Source organism: Cygnus olor, chromosome 13 (assembly GCF_009769625.2).
Source record: "Cygnus olor isolate bCygOlo1 chromosome 13, bCygOlo1.pri.v2, whole genome shotgun sequence".
Classification (NCBI taxonomy): Eukaryota; Metazoa; Chordata; class Aves; order Anseriformes; family Anatidae; genus Cygnus; species Cygnus olor.
Window position 1 is genome coordinate 14,014,191 of NC_049181.1, and position 20,700 is coordinate 14,034,890.

The following is a 20,700-nucleotide window of genomic DNA, read 5'->3' on the forward strand; positions in this document are numbered from 1 at the left end:
AACATTTTTAAAAATAGCAACCATGCACACTGACTGTAATCAACAGGATTGCTTTTTGCAACCTGCCTAGCGCCTTCACGCAGTAAGTTGGCATCAGCCACTACTACCGGGTCAATAATAAGGACAAATAAAGAGGTGCAATTTTGAACCTAGATGTAAGCCTGTTTGTAGGAAGCATAAAGCCTGGAACAGTACGCACTTTTTTAAAGCTTATAGCTGTAATTTGAAGTGACAGAGCAGGACTTCAGAGTGAAAATGCTGCTGAGAAGGAGTGGATACAGAGTTTATCACATACGTTAACAATTTGACTCTCCCCACACTGTACCCAAGCCCTTACAAATGGCCAAATTACCTTCTGTTCTGCAGCAGTGCTTTGGGGTTTCAGTTCAATCCCATCTGGTACTTTTGTCCTTGAGAAATCTGCCACTCTGCTGCTCAGCAGTTGCCTGGTAACAAACTCCAATTAATGAACAGAACTACTTCAGCAGGAAAAAAAAACAACAACCCAAAAAAATACAAAACCCTACACCAAAACCCACAAAAAACACCTCCATATACACAAGTTCTCCTGAGCATAGTTAACATTCACTAGTTACACATAAGGGTTCCTGTACAAAAGCCAGTTGATTAGGATGTGCCTGGATGGACTGGTGCCCAAGGACTGCTCCCAGGAGGAAGCTCTCCCCACCTCAGTGGAGGCTTCCCTTCCTTCACCCATCATTTTGACAGGTGCTCAATCAAGTGACAGCAGGTCCATCGAGCAGCCTTCAAAAACTTCAAAACTTCTCCCATCTCCCCTCGTACACTACCCTGAGGGGTGAAATACTGGTCACCCTGTTCCCAAAAATCCAGCATCGGCTGCATGTGGGTAGAGCTGCTGCTCCTCTGTACACTGCTCTCGCCCCCTGGGACAGACTGCACTGCGACTTCGTTCTGCGCAAGAAACGTGACCATCCTCACTTCACATGTAAGGCAGCAGAAGCAGAGAGACCGAAGGACTGGGTCAGGCCAAAAGCCCACTAAGCCCAGTATCCTGTCTTCCATGGTGTCCAAAAGCAGGTCCTGATGGACAGAGTAAGACCAAGGCGAGCATCTCTTGTGATATACCCTGCACGAGCAGTGGTATCTGTGTTTTAAAACAGTGTGAATGAGTGTGAAGGAGTAAAAGGGTTATTTTTCCCCCCCTATGGGAGCTGTAAATATTTGCATGCTAAACTTAGGAGGAATGGCAACACATGGAGCAGGATCACTGATTAGTGCAAGGTCCTGATCTTAAATGACAGCAACCTCCTATTTACTGGTGGGAGTAAGTACTTACCAGCCAAGAACATACCTGCGGCCACCTTATTTAAATTTGGTAATGAACAGCATACAAAGAGCAGAGGGAGGAAACTCAACTATACAAAACGAGCCACAGGAAAAGCGTGGTTTTTTTTTGTAGGGGAATTGTGAATGATGCAGGTATCAGAGAAGGAAGCAGCCTTCTAGAGTGGGAGAGATGAGCATGAATGGAATATATATGCTATACAAGCAGGTAGGATGATGGCTCGTGTTCACTGACATCCCTCCTTAAAACAAAAAACTGGTGTTTGCTATTTACTCACTAGTAATAATGATGTATTTCCCAAAGTATCTATCTTTCAATATAAATGATGCTCAGCTGAGGTGAAGGGACTTCGTTAAGACTGCACTTCTAGTTTCCATGAGGTTCTCACAGTGGCTGTGTGCACAGAAGGCCAACCTAACAGGGATCAGCCTGCTGACCCCATTTCTCCAAAGGACCGGTGGGTCTCACACACACAGGAGATGCAAACAACACATGCAGATTTCCAAAGGCAGTGAGACACCTTCAAATCATTACAGCATACAGGGATATAACAGCCTAACACTTATGTAGCAAAGTCATTGCTACAGGGCAAATCCATATTTTTATGTGGTATCTTTCTGAGGTCTAGGATGAATTCTATGACCTAGAACGAATAAAACTTCACAGAGCAAAAAGATGTGGTTTGGAGAGGAACAGTAAGAAAATTAGACATTACAGCAAAAAGACAGTTTTTTCAGGTGAATAAACTACAATATTTTTTTCTAACATTATCCCTCCTTATCCCTCAGCTTTGAAAATGAACTTTAGAAATGCAAATCGGGAAAATATGCAGGTACAAAAACCTTATTCAGAGGAGCACAGTAGAAAAGACTGGTATCAGGCCAATGCTAGAGCTTGCCAACAGCGTTACAAATCTGTGCATCTCTGTCTGAGGACTGACAAAACCGCATGTGCAATTATGTCAGAAGAGCAAAAGCCCCATCCTAGACAGCTCTGTATTGCTGAGATGCACTTCAAAGTAAATACTGGAACTGAAATAAACTGAAGTTCTCTTTGCAAGAAAATTAGAAGTTTTGTTCATCAGTACTGAAAACCCATTTTGTTTCTTGTTCCAAGCAGCAGGGCTGACTGACTGATCCCCTCTTTCACTTGGACAAGAAAGAGATTCATGCTCCATTATTTCACAGCCGAATACACATTCTGCATGACAGGTAAAACACCACAAGATGTCAGTCACAAAATCACCAAGAGAAACTGGAAAGCTAAAGAGAAACAGCTCACGTGAAATCAGCTTGGTAGAAGCTACAATGTACAAACTTATGACTGCAGCAATTGTATAAAATAACAATACTAAAAATACAGCAAATTCTACAAAATCAAATCCTGCTTACACCTCTCCCCTTTATAAACAACCCAGGTGAAATAATCAGCTTTTCAGTGGTAATTATTTCCACTTGAGTGAACAGACCATCTGAACACAAGTGCTACGTCTGCCTTGCTTTTTGCACCGCAATCTGCATTTAACATGAAGATATACAGTTCTCCTTTTTTCTTTTAAAAATTCCATTTCAACGTAGATCAATGTGAAGTAATCTCTGAAGAAGCACTACCTATTGATGTTCAGTTAAAACGAGACATTTCCTCATTGTCCCAAGGCAGCAGGTCATCAAAGCTTGTTACATTGCACACATCTGATGGAGCAAACATTTACCCCCAGGAGTTCATTATAGTGAGATTAAACTGCTTAATTACAGCTGACATAAATGACTGATAGCAACTTCAGACGGGAGGCATTTATGTATGCCAATTTTTTCCAGATATTTATAAGCATGTAATAAAAAGAGAAAATAAATCAAGCCAACCTCATGTGGTTCATGTCATCTTCATCACTGCTGCCGACTTCGTCGCTTGATGAGGAGTAGTCTGCTGCTTTCCAGAACGAACTGGTGCTGTCCTTCCCCTTGGCAAAGGAGCCTGGGCTCTGAATAGAAAAAACTCAGTTTCTCCTCAAGGAAGAGCCCATTGCTAAATAGCACGGGCAGGATTTTACTGTCCCAGCAAGGGGCCTTCAGACATCCCAGTCCTACAGGAGCTCAGGGACGTGCTCCCATGTTACTAGCAGTGGCCTGCACATGACTTGTCTTCAAACCTCCAGCCCAGCCTTTCAGATGGACTTACTACCTAGCTAGCTATCTCAAGCACCAACAGAGGAGATGTCTGAACAGATGTGCCCTCAATGAAAACCATGAATAAATCCAAAATAGCAGTGGATATAGAAGAGCCTACCTCAATCTGGCCTGGATGAGAAACTTTTTCAGGCTTCTTGTGCAGGTGGTTCTGGGCCAAAGCGGTCTCTCCCTTGGCTGCTCCTGGGTTCCCTGTAAAAAATTTCCTTTGAGCCACTTCTCAGCTCCCACTTCCACTCTGCCCTGGAGGGAAGTGGGTAGCAAGGGCCAGCACCCACAGGGCTCCTCAAGGTTCTGCCCCAGGTCAGGCACTGGTGACAGTGAAGCTGTGGCCCCGCACTTCCCTCCCAGGTGCAGGGCTGGGGACCCGCACGGCTACTGAACACCCAAGCAATCAAGACCAGAGGAGCTGAGGCCACCTGGACATGACGATGCCATCTTAGGAGGGATGCCGCCAAGAGATCAAGTGAATTTTCCTTTTCATTAACCTTCATAAAGCTACCTGGGAAGAGCCAAAGCAGCCCTGGAGAGATGCTGTCTTCTGCACACAACTCCTGATATGAGTGAAGGGAGGGAAGGCAGATGTGCCCCCACCCTGCCAGCAGGGCACACAGCTACCTCATTCAGCAGTTTATTTCATGACTGTCCCACTGCTACCAACAGGACTGCTTGTAAGATAACAGGGGAGAGAATTCAAGCTCACGCAAATTAAGATTTGTATTTGGTAATTTAGCTAGTTTTATCACAATGGCTTCAGGTACTCATGCATTTTGCAAAGCTTTTAAAATTCAAAATTCCTTATTGGTCAATGAGTACCTAAGCAACTCAGCAGCAGTATTAAAGTATTTATAGCCCTTTCCTGCCCAATTCACTATCCCTGTGGGTCTGGGAAAGCAACAAACTCTGGAACACCATATGCCAGAACTAGCTGTAATTTAATGACACTTAAGAACGCAAGGAGACAGTTTAAACCACAAGGGAGGTTTTCTATTCTTTCCATGGCTGGTGAGGTTTTCATTTCCCCATGCCAAAATAGCACAGGAGTTACACATCATGCAGACATTGCAATGTTGAATTGGGCTGTTGTATGCTGCTCATCATTATGCTATTATTCAAACATAAAATGACATAAGAGAAAAAAGAAACAAACCCCAAGCAGTTTAAACTGTGCTCTGGTTTTCTCTTGAAGCAAAGCTTCCTACTCCGTATGGTTAGTGAAAGCAAAATTGGCTTAGTTGTGTAAATGTAATAAATAAGCAATTTGTTCTTCATTTATCAAGGGTTTTCAAATTAACAATGCGAGCCTCAGTTTAAAAATAAATGACCTCAGCAGCTCGCTGCTGCGGTTTCCGAACATTTTTAGCATCCACCCTGCCTTGACTTGGGCGTGATTCTCCATGTCACCCATCTGCATCAACCTGGATGTAAAGCACTGTAAAACACCAGTGCTTTGCAAAGAGCTACACAAGAAACTGCCCTAGAGTTCTCCCACAGGAAAGGCACTAAGGAACAGCAAATACAGGAACAAACCCCTCCTCTTCTGCTCCGTGTTCTCTTCTGCCTGAGTCTCAGTTCATGTCTCAGGAACCAGAGCCTGTATTGCAAAGAAGTCTGCACAACCATGAGCAAGCCCACTGCATTCTTCCATCGCTACCAGAGACATCCAGATCCCTTAAAACTTGCACTGTGCTTTCACTGGATGAGGCTATCTCCATGTTTAACTTCCTTTCCCTTTTTCTCGGTTTCACTATCTTTCTGCAGGTAGGAGTAGAGGAAGAATGTTTCACAAGCTGCTACATGGAGAGTCTTATGTTTCTTTATGCTTCTATCAGCCAGCACAGTATTAGAGTGCAGAAATATCAGTGTACAGCGACTGCTCATCTGTATCATCTTATTAGTGGACAATGCAAAAAAGCAGCATACGGTTATGCAGAAAATGCCAATGGGTGAACATTAGCATTGAATTAGATCTGTGTATGTAATGTTGGCTCCGCTGAGTTTCAATGGTGTCACTAAGTACAACAGAACTGATTTTTTCACTTCTTAATTGACGTAATTAAAATTCTGTGTGGAAGTACATTCACAGTCTTTTTTTTTTTTTACTCAAAAAGGGAAGTATTTATATTTTAGGAACATGGAACCCTAAAACCAAGAGGGCTATCAAAAGCCTATCACCAGAAGACATCATTTAAAAGAAACAAAAACACAAAAACATTTACAATAGAACACTTGACACCCTACAGAAGTCCATTTCTTGTGCTAGGAACTCTGGACATTGTGACTGATGAATCATTGACTTGGGAATCACCTGAGGTTGGTCGGCTGCTCTGATGAGATCCCATCTCCCATTGCTTGCTGCCGGGAGTGCTGCTGCTGTTTAGCTTCAGAGCATGTCCCCCAGGGGACAGCTGATGACTGTTACTGAACAGAAAGACAAAAAGCACATTAGGTGATTTGCGTCCAGGAACGCAGACTAGAATGCACCTCCTAGACCACTGAACCAAGCTCCCTGCTGTCAGTGTATGATACAATACTCTTAATAAACAAAAACTTGGCATTCCTTGGTGCTCCAGGCAGGGCCACTCAATAGCAAGAGAAGACAGAGGGGACAGTTTCCTCTGGGAATTCATTCCAGGAGCATGCAGAGTCCCAGGTCACCACAAAACACCCAACTCCTTGTAATTCCCCCTTGGCCTCTTCAGACCAGTCTCACTCCTGGTTCCAAAATCTCATGGCTTTTACAAATAATGAAACCTGCTCTCCTACCCTCCTACAAGATACATCATCACCCACTTATAAATGGAGAAAGGAACACACAAGACAGTAAAACAAGCTGCCAAGCTTGCAAAGCAAAACTGAATCTCACTCAGTAATCCCAGGCTAAGAAGCCCCTCACTTTTAACACTGTGGTTTGCCTTCATGCTTCTTTTCTGCTTTGCCTCCTTTAATTCTTACGTAGAGAGCATTTAGGGTTTGACTTCACTTGAAAGTTGTTTCAGATGATGTTTCTGACTTTGGTTCAACAGAAGTAACCGTTCCAAAATGCTGTACATCATTCTGTTAGGTCAGCTAAAACTACTTCCCTTTTAAATCTCTCCAACCCTAGTTCCTCACTGCATTATGTTCCCTGATTAGACAGCCTGTGGGGGCTACCCTTCACCACTGAGCTCTCTGCATCCTTGGTCTTTTCTTCTGGGATGCCAAGTACACTCGCCTTAAGGGCAGACTGCCGGAATACTGCCAAATTCAGCATATTTGTCTGTTCAAGCTACTATCAGGCAGAACAAAGTTGCAGCCACAAGCTTCACAAACTATAATTAAAGTGCCTAGACAGGGAGTTGAGGCCAGGGCCCCAGTCACTGAAGTATCCAGACAAAGAATTCCTCTTTGAAACAATGATGTAGGCCCTGAAGTGCCACAACAAAGCATCTCCATGAGTACCCTGACCAAGCCACTAGCACCACCTGTCCCTGCTATATCTTCAGGTGTCAATAGGCTGGGGTCTCCAGTAACCTGCACCTTCAGCAGCCATTTGCTCTGACCTGAAGGGACAGTAAAGCAGTACTAAATCACAAGCAGCTGTTAAATTACTGCACTGCATAATTGGGAAACCGATGAAGAACTTGCATGGAAACCGCTCAGGCAAGCCAAGCAGACTGAAACAAATGAAACAACTCTTTGCAGGAATTATTACAGGTGGAACAGCCTTTATATATTAAAAATATTGCTTTCCATTAGAATACAGAACTACCTTGCATTAAAGGAGGCAATCTACAATAGGTTTGTTTGTATTTAAATCATGTACATTAGTCATTAAAAGGAAGCTAGCTTAGATGCTTCTTTCAGGTTTAAGATCAAGAGATTTGGTTCGTTATTTATTGGATGAGCTGACACAAAATAAGTGTAACTGCCATTAAATGAGGTATGAACAGTTTCAGTGTTACTGAGGTTATGGCTTTGTTTTTAAATAAACTGGATTCAGTTTTCCCATTGGCAATAAATCAGCATTAGTATAAGCATAAAACACTTAGGAGCTTACCTTGAATGGCATCTCTGATGGCCAGGTTGATCCCTGCTGTGAAATTTAGAGGTTGTCCTTTCTGGAACCTTAAGGATTTAATCAAATATTTTTGATTTGCTACTGGTAGACTCAGCTAATAAACCTAACGCTTACCCTGTATCAATACAAAAAGGAGACTAACCAACATGAAAGAACAATGCTTCAGTGGGACCTGTGGAGCTGTCTTTCATGATATTGGCACTGGATGCTGCGAGTCAGCAGCAGGTACTTCCATTTCGCTTTGAGCCTCTGCAATCTATCAGGGTACAGTCTGTGAGAGGTTTGCACCTTTCCCTGGAGTCAGCATTATTCTTGGTCAATATTTAAAGCAGACAGAGAAACACATCTGCAGTCATTAACGCAGCTTTACCTAGGTGGTGGATTGCCTTACTTTGCTATCAAAGTGTGCATATTCAAGGGGAGGGGAGGAAGGTGGGGAGAATAAAAAAGGACAGACGCACACATCCCATCTGCAAAGTAATAATACGAATTCATGCACATGCGTGCCCATACATACACACATCCCCACACGGAGTTCTGCCCTTTTTCTTAGGGGTTCTGTTAAAAAAATAAGTACACCATCACCTGAATTATACAAACTAATGAGCTTTTCTGCAACAAACCAGATTGTGCACAGAAAGGGAAGCTACAAATATTTGGTCTAACAAAAGATAGGTATCTGCATTCATTGATCCCACAGATACTATACATATACACTGAGAGCATTTACCTGCTTAATCAGTACAGAATCGTATCTTAGTGAGACCCAGTAAGCGCGTAAGTGATGGGATTTTCACTCAGCTTCATAAAGCCAAAGCGGGTAGATACTACACAGAGCAGAGGAACTGGGCACAGACAGTGCCAAACACCCAGCATTTCACATACCTTCGGGGGTTGTTCTTCGTTTTGAATCTCACTCCAGAACACATCATCTTGTCCAGGGCTGACTGGTATCGTTACCATATCTGACAGCGAGCTGCTGTGGTACGCATCTTTACTTGCCCGGAAATTGTCACACTTGAAACAAATGAAATACAGACTGAATTGTACTTCTCTGCCTCTACAACGTGTCCCAGTGCCAACAGATACCAACAGTTCTGTCTGAGAGATCAAATTTTTAGTAAATGTGTAATGAGTATTGTGTTTCAACACAGACTTAACTTGTTCACTGTAAAATTATTGATTTCCAGCATCTTAAGCACAAATATTTCAGGGTGAAGGGCACAATATAAAGAAATAGTAAAAACATATATGCTATATGCACAACTCCCATCTTTATGTCTGTGGAGAAGCTGAAAGGTCACTGGCAATGCACAGAGAACTGCTGAATTGAGTGACAAAAATTACTGCTAAGTATATTTCATACAAACCTGACCAATGACCTGTTTCAGAACCAAGACAGTACAATAATTGGGTGAATCCCTTCCCCTACCTGAGATGTTCCCTTCCAAGCTAGTCTTTGCAAGCCCACCATCAACCTACAGCCACTGCAAGCAACCCGCCACCTGGAAGTGCTTCTAACTCTCCAATAGAGTGCCCTGGCCCTCCTCTGTAACAGAGATTTACAGGTGCTTTAAAAAAAAATAAAATTTGAGCCTGCTGTAAGCAATTAGAAACTATGCCCACACTACACCTCATGCACAGTCACGTCCAGGTGCTCCCATTGAGATCACCTGTGTTTAAAAGCTATCAGCTATCATTGAGGGTATCATGTTGGGACATTAGGACAGCAAATGCCCTAATTGGGGTGAGAGGAGAGGGGGAATACGGCATTCATTCCAATGGAATAACATGTTAGCAGTGTACAACTCAATCTAAAATACTCAAAATTTGTTCCTCTAATTCTCTCTGTATTAAAAAATAAAAAATAAAAAGGAAAGGTCCTTTAAATTCTGTGCTTTAATAATCTATCACACTCGAGTCTTCCAAAGAGGAAGAAAGGAACAGAGCTAAAAATGTCAACCGAACGTACTGATCCTCCCTGAAATAAGAAATCCTCTTGGACACGAGATTGAGACAGAATACATGGAAATGCTGTGTGAGCTGGGCCCATCTTGAGGGATTCCTATGCCAGAACCAATTTAATGTTACAGAAATAGAAAAATAGTAGAGAAGTGCCTGAAGCTATACTACTTTGGGCTTTTTCTTCTCGTGCAAAGCAAGACCAGGGCTCCCTGGGGACACGCACAGCCAGCAGGAACACTACGAGAAGCCTGCCAGCTGCTGTCGTTCCCCAGTCTGGATTGAGCTTCTGTACATTACTAGTGGGAAGCACCTCTTATCTCAAGCGGACTGCAAAACAGCACCCTGACCACTTCCAGTACTAAGAAACAGGCTGGTAAATTTTGTCTGACTCAAAAGTTTTAATGTTTGTGTCCCGATCAAATTACTACAGCTCAGCTCAGAGGCAGCTGCAGTTCAGTTTCCCCAAAGAATGACTCAGACAAATATTTTATTGATTTATCAGCTAAGCGTATTAAAATTTTCACTAGTTCCCTCGAGCGAGAGACATTATGAATGCACAAGAGTATTATTTACCTAATATGTAATTCATTTTTAAGTGAAGTAACCTATATTAAAAATTAACACACAGTAACTGAGAACTGCACACAGGTTTTCAATAACATAATACAAGTATGAACCTCCTGTAGCTCTAAAGATCATTTAAATATCTCTAAGCAGTAATTCTAAAACTATCTAAAGATGCCAAACACCCATTCAATTGTCCCACCACCACCTCCAAGTCCAGCAAGGGGAAGTCAACTGCAGAAAACCAGTCCTGACGAGTTCACCTGGTTAAATATTCAGGTGCTTTTTCTGCCTTTTGGGGAGAACATGTTCTGTTCGCTCTCTGTAATGAAAATAGCTTTTTCAGCAGTTAGAACATCTCATAATCCGTGTCCTTTCATTTTGTCAAAATGACTTTTTTTGTCCAACATGATTGTCACTAATAATAGTTTTCAGTTAACCAGAATTATTTTAACAGCAAAGTGTTCCCCTGAAGTGACTCATCTCGGGGATAGGAATAGGCTTTACAGCAAGTGTATTATTATCAGAATATAGGAAGATTTTCGTCCTTGCCAGTTTTTCAACAAGATACTTAACTTTCTTCCTAAATTTCAGCTTTTGAGTCCTGCAGAGTACCAGAAAACTACTCGTGCTTAAAAGCAGGGGTGAGCTTTGCTAAATCATGATGTAAGTGACTGAGAAACTCTCAACTCCACACACACCCTCTGCAGATGGTACCCACATCCATTCTTTGGGCAGGGACAGACCAGTACTCCGGTTTCATGTAAAGCCAGGAAGTGATGCCTGTTTCTGGGATGATTTCTGTAGGACCTACAAAACCTTGCGATTCTACAGCAAACCAAGAATGTTTCAGATAACCCCCAAATCATAGCATTTGGCCACGTTACTCCAGACAGAAGAGCAGATCTAGATAGCAAATCCTAAAGGAGAACCACAGAATCAATTAAACAAAAAGGAGTTCATTTCAGATGTGGGCTAAGTCCCTCCTCTACTCAGATCCTGGGAGACACTGGGCAGAGAGGCAGACCCAGTGACTTTGTTTACAAGTCTCTGTGAAATCCTGCAGGTAGCCCAGTACAGCCCACCCCACAACACTGCAGCCAGAGAGCCTGATCTGCTGCTGTGCTGCAGCTCACCAAAGGCAAAGCAGGTACAAAGCAGGTGGAAATGATACGCTCTGATATGGGAATATCTCACATTTCCCTCACCAGACAGACAGGGTACAAGACACTGAGAAATCCTGCTCCCTGCTCCTCGGGAGCTGCATTAAGATTCCCAGGGAAATCGTTTTGACAGAGAGTTGGGCAATAAAGAGGTGCCACACAATCTCACAGAATAGGATCGTTTAAAATAAGAAGTCTTTTTAGTCTGAGCAGAGCAGTGATGACAGATGATCCCTCTCTGACAAAGCTGTCTGGAAGTTCTTCAGCACAGACATCTGTGATGGATTCACCTTGCATTTTAACTCCACTGTTCGCTTTTATTTTAAATCAACAAGGCACCAACGTATTGAACTCTCTGAGTACATTGCTGTGAGTCTTTTAGTCTCCAGGTGACTAACTGGCCCATCACTCATTTTGCCTTATCACTTTATAAAGTTAATATATGCAACATTGCCAAACACTCAGCTATTAGCATCAACAGCTGCTGCCAACGAGCAGAAGGAAACACAACCCTTAAGAAGATTTATAAATTTCCCCTTGAAGTTCATTGGGTTTCCATGCTAACACAGCAGGTGAGACCATGGATCAGCTTCTCCCTGTCCACATGGTCTCCACCTGCCAGAGCACTGACTTGTGCACGGGTAACAGGGCAGCTGCCAGCAGGGAGTGAAATCACACTAACCACTATATATCGTGTGCTGCTGTTAGCCTTAAGTAACACCATTGCTTTACATAGCATCAAAATTTTATAGTGTAGTTTCTAGGAAGGAATGTGAAAGAGGGTGATAATACTGCTTTATTCCTCACCACTCCCCAAAGCAGCTGGAAGAGGCACTACCAAATAGAGAAGCACCAACGAGGTGCAAAGGGATGAAGTGACTTGTCCTAGGTCTGGGTCACAGCCAGGCAAGGATGTAGCTCCTTTCATCCATGGAGCAGCACTTTTACAGGCCAGGACTCTCGTCTGTAAACCCACCGCGCTCCTGCAGAATCCCAGATGCCTTGCAATACGCTACGGGCCTTCCCACTCCTACTACAGGGCCAAAATATTCAGCTCAAGGAAGCTGCCAGTCTCTGCCAAAGGCTAAGATACAAACATCCTTCTTGCAGACCTTGCACCAGCTCTCCAGTGAGTCAATGCTACGAGCTGAGCCATCAATTTAGCCCAGTTGCAAAACTCATGACTTAAAATGACAAATGGGCTGTGGAAAAAAAGCATGTGAGAAGATACACCAATATTTTCCCAGGGAAAAGCTATCGGGGCCCTTCTTTTCCCAGCAGATGTCTGTGTTGATTTTTCCATCGCCACCAGACAGCAGCAACCTGAACAAGAAAAGCACAGCAGACTTGGACTTAAAGTGGCCAGCTATTACCTGCCTCACACAGACTCACTCTCAGGCATATATGGAAGCAGGATAGGGGAGCACTGGGCCATGCGGCCTGCCCTATGAGCACCCAGGCTCTGGGGAAAGGAGGAGGGATGAGAGTTTTTTCTCACACTTCAAGAAATACAGTGTGAGAAGGCAAAACATCAGTGGTGCTGCAAGAAGGGCTGAGTTGGGACACGCTGAGCTCAACACGATCAGTATGCAGAGATGCTAACAAGGGCATGACTTTTCAGGCACATCCGTATCTTTCATGCAGGACGTAAATTCACAAGAAGCTCATGACAAGCAAGATTTCAGTGGCTAGCAATGAGCATAAAAGCTTGGGATAGCACCTCATAGTAATGACTTGCAATTGCAAGTAGCCTCAAAGAAGTCAGAGGGCCCACCCTGCTGTTAGGGCTCAGCAGCAAGGCAGCATGAGATGCTCCCAAAGCAGCTGAGTTGAAAAAAATAACCCAGGCACCTCTCCTCAGTCTCATCTCCCTGCTTTGGCTCCAGGATCCAACGGGCCAGAAAGTGAGGCCACCAGATGCCATATGCAGCAGTGAGAACCCTAAATCTGCTCTCCCAGAGCTGGTAGAAATAGCAGGAGTTAAAACAGTGTGAAAAGGATTCTGATGCAGAACTTTATCAGAGTGTTCTCACTCTATACACAGAGTGACCTGTTTAGGTACAACTTCTAACCTCTAACACTGAATTTTGTATATACTTTGGTATACGGCCTAAGATTCACGGATCTTACATCTGTAGTTGAAACCAACGGTTTCTTCAGTAAGAGGGTGAAGTGCTGATGCAGCACCTGAAGACTAGAAATGGGACTTCACAAACCTTCCGGGCTCTATCCACAGGCAAAACCTGACTCTGCATTGGCAACTAGTCCTCATTCCATCTCTATATAAGTTTAGATTATTTCATAAGATCACTAACAATCTTGCTTGTGTAGATGGTCTTCAGGGATAAAGATCTTGGCTTCAGACTTGTTTTGTGAAGTGCCACATATATTTATGGTGCCATATAAATAATACATCATCCAGGGACTGTAACAGAACAGCCTTTCAGGCTTTTTGTGAAACATCTAACAGTAATATCATAGAATCAGCAGAGTCAGACATCAAGTGTATAAAAATAACTGTTATCTAAACCTGAGCTGCATTGCCCAAGTCTAATTCCACTTGTAACTTAGCAGCACACAGTGGCACTAAAAATCTGAGGCAGATTGCTGCAGGCTTCAGTCATTTTTGCCAGGAGCAAAGGGAAACATGTCTCCGATGTGCTATTCTGCTTAGGCACAACCAGTGCTTTCTCGTCCCTATCCAGGCAGCAATGCCATACCTGCACTAAGACAGCTCTCTGCAGGGCAGGTGTGCAGGGGCTGGAGCTGCTGCCGGAGCCCACCCTTGCCTGGGGCGCGACGTCATGCCCCAGCACCGCAGGCCACTGGAGGGAAGGCTGGGTGCTGTCACTTCTCTTTCTTCGGTCCTCAGCCTGCAAAGGAGAAGAGAAAAGGCATGATGTGCCAGAGCTGCAGATGGCTTCATTCTAGGCCACTCCGTTTGCTACAGGCTAGGATTTTAGCTGGGGAGGAATCATCTCTCTGTATTTACTTACCTTTGACAGCACGAAACCTGTTTTGTTGTGCATTTATTACCCCCTTTCACAACGTTGACATTCCTGCAACTGGCTTTGTCAAAACACTTTTAATGCTCTATTGTTTGGTATTTTAACTGCCCTATGGAAAAGACTGCGGAACACGATCTAGGAGGAACAAAGGTCCTTCTATTTCCTGAGGGCACTGCTCATTATAAAATCTCCGTCCTATGGTTTTGACCCCATGGCTCTTTGCAGTTTTATTCAACGTGACTGATTTCCATTCTGTAGTATAAATCTTTTTCGTATCCTCTGATTTAGCAGACTAGGAACAGTTCTACACCACCAGCAAGAATAATGCCATCTCACACCCAGCTGTCTCTGTCTGGGTGGAATTCCTAATGGCCTCACTCTATCTGGATGTTTGTGCCTACGTCAGGATGCTAAGTGTACTCTGAACACAGCCTAGGAACCTGCTGAGGAGATGGAAAATGATTCTCAAAGATCTTGATGGGAGGTGGGGGGAAGCCAGCAAAAAAGGTATTAAAACAAGCAACTACAGTCAATGCCAAGAAATTCTCGCCCCAGAAAACTTCACTGTTACGCTGCTCTTGAGGCCAGATTTTCATTATTTGCAACTGCTAAGAATGAAAGGCAAATTTTACCATGAGCAAGAAAGAAAAAGTGAAAATAGAGTGTTTTAACTAAGCTAGAAATGATCATTTAGCTACCACCTTTGCTCTCAAACAGCATTTGCATGCAATATATTGCAACCCAGATGCAAACTTAAGCAACCAACGCTTTGGGTTCCCACAACTGACTCCAGCCCTAGCGCAGGCACTGAACTGGTGCAGCACCAAGCCCGAGCTCAGAGTCCTTTCTTCGCAGCTCATCAGCTGCTGGGATCAGACACAGCACAGGAGTGAGCTCACATCTGCACACATTGGGGAAAACCTGCTCTGACCTGCCTGCCATAGGAAGAGCTCAAAGACAAAGAGGACGAATTACCCAAAAAGGGCTTTGTGGTGCCAAACATTAAACTTGAGGTGTTGGAGGGCTATAGGGTATTTTTTTTAATTACTTTTATTGTTTTTAATGTCTCAACAATAATTCCAGAGAAATTTCTTATATCAATAACTGGCCCTTCAAATGCCACTGAACCCTACCAATTATGGAAAAAAGAACTTACTCTAGAGCAGGCTATATCTATCCCTGTGCAGATCTCTCCCAGTGCAGAAACTGGCATCTTTTCAGCTAACGAACTGGGAAAGATCAGTATTAGCAAGAAGGAATTCATTGAATTATTACTGTTAAAAATAGTCAAAACTTTAAAGCATTTTTGAATTGTCACAAACCGTTGTGAGTGCTAACATAATTATAAAGTCTCAAATTCCAACCAAAAAAATGAAATCCTGTTGCACTAATTAGGATTTTAGTGGAAAGTGTCTTCCAAGAAGTTTGTGATTAAGTAAGTAATATTGTAAAAGAATTTGCCCTCAAAACCAGACTCTATTATAGCAGCCATGATGACAAAACAACAGCATCGTGCTGTGAATCCAAAAGGCAGGCAAATCTGTGGATATGATTTCCCTTTTTGCACACTGTTTGCTTCTGTATGTGCCTAACTTACCTGCAACTAGTAGCATTTTATTTCACGACTAAATTAAAAGTTAGCGGTGACTGCCTACACTGAACTCCATAATACTTTTCATTCTGCTACGAAGGGTTCATTTACAAAATGCATGCCAAAACTAAAGAGTATTTGAGCTGACATTTTGCAGTTTTTTTCACTTCTAGCTACAGTGAAGTAGAAAAGAAAGTTAAATGAAATAAAACAGAGTTGCATATTCTCTCCACCCACCCAAAGCCTAGCAAAGGCAAAGCATTTCTATGTCTTTGGTGACGTGTATTTAGCAAAAGCAGCTTACTTCTCTGTCCACACCCAGCTTACTCCCCAGCCAGAATAGGACCCAGCCCTCTACCACCAACTAAATACTGATTTCCAAAAGAGCTCATTCAAATTTCAGTAATGTTTTGTTTAACCAGTCAATGCAATAAAGCCTTTGGATTGAGGGTGTTTTTTGACAGTTAAGTTTTACTTCAAACAGAATCAGGCATTCTCTTGTTTTCACAAACTGCTGCTCTAACAAGGGCCTTAGTATCTGTTGTTTTCTTGATTTCATGTTGCTGCTTAGCTGTTTGCAGACTCTATCCAGTTATTGATATTCACCATTTCAACAATCCTAGCAGAAGAGTTTTGTTTAACTGCTTATCAATATAGAAAATTTCACTTAAGGGAGCCAGCTGCAGCACATACACACACACAGAGGTGATGTGTGTGCCCACACATCAGAGTGGGAACTTGCTTAAAGATTGCAGCAAGATGTAACTAAGCAGTGCTCTGCATTCCTCCTACACACGTATGCACAAGCTCTCCTCGTGCTTTGTTTGGGTATTTAGGGAAGATGCCTTGTCAGGAATACACAGACTACCACACCTAATATTCTACTTGCACACAGCTGCCCCGGAGGAGGGGACTGCAAGCTGCTGAGATTTCTGACACTGACCCAGCCAAATAATGTGACAATCGCACCAGCTGTAGAACTGGGCTCACGCACTGGGGGTATATCAAAAAGAAAAATGAGCATGCTAGGAATAGTGAGATAACATACGTAAAACGGACTTGTAGCTTTTACCCTTACAATACTAGTAAGCAGAAAGAGTTGGATGGCAGAAAGAATTTCAGAGTTAACAAAAGAGTGAAATGGACAAGAACTTTTAATCAGGGACTTTACACGGCTACCCCTTATCCATCAAATCCAATAACCTGAAATCCCAGGAGACAAAGAACAAGAAAAGGCATCACTACCTAACTTCAGGGGCACAGAGACCCACGCTTGAAATGCATGACAGTGTTCTGTGTCTGAGTCAATTCTGTGAACCCTAACATCAGGCGAAGGCATCTGTTAAAACCTCAGACGATGCTACCTTAATTCATTCCTCTTTGGGAGACAAGGGAATGACAGCTAGTCGACCAGAGGGATTATGATTCTCAATTCACCACAGTCACACCTTTCTTTGAACTTGACTGGAAGTGACAGAGACTAACCCCTCCTTTTCCTTATCCTCTACATTAACGGAGATCAAAGGCTTTTCTGCAGCAAAGTGTGTAGAAAGACACAGGTCAAGCTGCAGATTTAGGTTGAAAGATCATCCCGTTCTCTACTTCAGGATCACCACAGCGTCATAAACTTCAACTGCACCAAAATGCTACATTGGCTGAGTTGGTACCTCTTTGCCTGTGTTGCTTGGTGGAGGATGTGCTGCTGAATTTGAACTCTTGGAAGGCTCCTTCTTCTTCTGCTTGTGGTCATGCTGGAGAGACAGCAGCTGCGTCTGATCTTTGGGCAGGGTTCGATGCACCCTCTTGTTGTGCTGCACGTCTTCCACTTTTTTCTGAAAGCAAAGAGTGGTGAACCTCAGAGAGAACAATGCCTTAGAGGACAATCGAGTTGACTGCTGGAAATACTGGCTTTTCAAAAGAACCAAGTGAGCACAATTGTTGCAGGGCTGACAGAAGAGACACAAACCTGAGGAACAGAAAGCATAAAATGATCCCAAACACTCTATGTTTGGCTTTTGGAAGAACACAACAGAAAATCACGTTTTTTTCCTTTTACTTTTCCAAAAACAGAGGCCTTTGATCAAACACTCCATGCTTGATTATGAATCAGGTCACTAGCTGCAATGTTAGGAAAACATTGTGGCCAAGGCGCCAGACTTGACAATGTGACTTCAGCATTAAAAATAACCTCCACTTCATTTTTATTTGTGAAAAAGAGATTGTCCTTTGCACAGTCTGAAGAGAGACTGGAGACTCCAGAGATTTAAGCTTAAGTTGAGTTCATGCTGGAAGCTTTCAGGGTAAAGATATCTTAAATCAGATTAAAGTGACTGAAGACAACTTCAGCGAGGAGAAGCAGCAGGGACAGAAGCGCCATGCTCAAGGGAGAGGAAGTGTCATTGCTGTAGATAAGGAAGGTGACTCAGTAACATGCCAGTTAACTCCAAAGAAAGTTACATGTGAGACCAAGGGGCAGTAAATACATTTAGAAAGTCCCTCTCCGGTCTGTGACTCAGAGGATGGCAACACCCTCAAGGGAACTGAGAGAGATACCAGCTACAGAAACAGGGAGCTGTGAATTGCTGCCAGTAAACCCCCCTTTCATACCTGCTTCTTTTCTGATTTCCTCTGCCCATCTCCTATGAACCGTTCATCATCTTCCACAGCTCTTTTGTCTTCCTTACATCTCTCCTCTTTCCTCTGAATATCTTTAGCCTCTGGCCACCTCTGCTCACACTCCTGCTGCCTTCGGAGCTCTTGCTCTCGCCTCTGATGCTGGAAGAGAGCCAGGGAATAACACTGGTTATTTTGTTTTCTTTTTGTACCTGCCAATTATTTATGCCAGTATTCATTAATCACAAGGCCTATTTCCTGATGTGCAGTCAGTAATAGGGGATACCTGATACACAGCCCAGCAGCAGTAGACAGCCACAAATTGCCATTGCAACGACTATCAAACTTGAAGTGAAACCTTTGCCCTTTTGGCAGCCAAGGGCAGATCTGCCACTCATTTAAAGCAGGCATGTGAGCTCTCTGTGGTGGCTGGCAGCTAATCTAATGACAAATGTCTTCCTGTCATTTTGAGAAGCAAAGGTTTTTTCCAGAGTCCCCCAGTTTTGCTGGAACAGCACTATGCTTTGCCAGTTTGGGAGTGTTTGCACAATGCTTGAATTTTATCAGATGCTCCTGAGAAGAGACATGTTGGTGATTTAGCAATCCTGCAACATCACAGTGCGTCAGACAGCTGAAAAGGCAGCTATCTTGTAACATCTTACAAAGAAGCAGGGCCAGTACCCCGGACCAGGAAGACAGACTCAGAACTGGGCAATGCATGTGAGAAAGAAACCAGGACCTCTCAGCCCTTCTGCCTAGGCTTCCACCACCAAACAAACTCAAGCAAACGCCCTGCGCCTGCTGCTCCCAAAGCTCAGGGCAGGTTGTCAGCAGGAAAAGGACAGAGCCCTTTTAAAATCATTTAATATCATTGTGTTCAGAAGTGACAGTTCTCCCAAGGTTAAAGACAACAAGACAGGTTGTGCTGACAATTTAACACAGCCTTCTTGCCTTTCAAAGACTTTGTCCACAGGCACGTTTTTTATTTGTGATGGGATGTGGAACAACAATACAAGCCAGTCCTTACATCCTCCAGCCTCCTCCTCTGCTCCTTCTGCTGCTCAATGCGCTTCTGCCGCTCTGTCAGCAGCTGCTTCTTGTATTTCTCCTGGTCCTTCAGCTGCTGCTGCTGGCGATGAGGGTCAGAACGGTTTTTGTTTTCCTGTTGCAGCCTCAGAAACTCACGACGGAGAGTTGACTCCCCTGGGAGATTAACTATGGAGCTGAAACAAAAGGCAAGTTGCTCTATGACTAAACATAACATTAAAGCGGAGAGAATACAAGGTGCATTGGGAATTGCTCGTTGTCCTGTGGTAGCAAATGAAAATGTTTCAATAAATCTCTGCCATGTTGGCTACGCATCTGCATTTACTGTGCTACAAGGCAGCCTGAAGCTGATTATTGGCTTCTTCATTTGAGATTTTCCTCCCTATTGCTGGGGAACAAAGCAGCAGCTTATTACAGACACCTTACACTCAGAATTTGTATTCACTAGCTAGAAAACAGTTAAAGCTACCAGAGGGGATACAGGAGATAAGGGATTTAGAGGAAGTTAAGAAACTCAATCTGTCTGAGGAGAGCTGTCTTCAATGAGAACAGCTTGGCCAATCAAATTTTATATTCATGTCATAAAATTAACCTTGGTTCTCCTTCATCTTCATTCAGCTCATCATCTTCCTCCTCACTTCCACTGTAATCATAGTCTGTTTCTTCTATTAAAAAAAAAAAAGAGAGAACAATAAATGCCAGTGGAGGATGACGTTATTTAAGATGTTATCTCAAACCCGCCTTCTGAGTGCTCAATCTGAACTACATGCAGCTCACCAGGAATTTAAAAGCCTCAGGTTGCACTAGGAGGCTGAGGGGATGCAGCAGAAGAAATCCAGGTGTGTAACTCAAAACCTAGCTCAGACCACAGGTCAGTGGGCAGCCCCTTTACACATTTCTACTTTTTCCCTTGACAGGCTACGCTGGTTTTGCAAAACTAACCTGTTTCCACAATCTGCAATATGCTACGCTAATCCCACAGAGATATCCAACCCCACAACAACATTAGCAGCGGGGTTATTTCAGAAATAAATCTAGACAGGGCATAAAAGACTTATACTGCCCTTCTCTGCTATTGTATGCCTTCTGCAAGGCTAAATTGAGGCCTTCAGTAAATGTGTTTCCTTTTGTACTAAAATTAATAATTAAAATAAAAGAACCAGGGATAATCACGCA

At 43.3% G+C, this 20,700-nt stretch overlaps 1 protein-coding gene across 4 annotated transcripts in view; it reads right to left on the reverse strand.

Annotated features, from left to right (window-relative positions):
* Positions 1–20,700, reverse strand: part of NRK (Nik related kinase) — a 103,140-nt gene that overhangs the window by 27,001 nt on the left and 55,439 nt on the right. For all 4 annotated transcript variants that reach the window (XM_040572215.1, XM_040572214.1, XM_040572213.1 and 1 more), the window contains 11 exons: positions 20,117–20,189; positions 19,505–19,700; positions 18,472–18,639; positions 17,532–17,696; positions 13,986–14,138; positions 8,459–8,590; positions 7,553–7,620; positions 5,822–5,934; positions 3,614–3,705; positions 3,190–3,308; positions 353–446 (listed from right to left, as the gene is read on the reverse strand). In XM_040572215.1, coding sequence (XP_040428149.1) covers positions 353–446; positions 3,190–3,308; positions 3,614–3,705; positions 5,822–5,934; positions 7,553–7,620; positions 8,459–8,590; positions 13,986–14,138; positions 17,532–17,696; positions 18,472–18,639; positions 19,505–19,700; positions 20,117–20,189 — 1,373 coding nt within the window. The remainder of the gene's footprint in view (positions 1–352; positions 447–3,189; positions 3,309–3,613; positions 3,706–5,821; positions 5,935–7,552; positions 7,621–8,458; positions 8,591–13,985; positions 14,139–17,531; positions 17,697–18,471; positions 18,640–19,504; positions 19,701–20,116; positions 20,190–20,700) is intronic.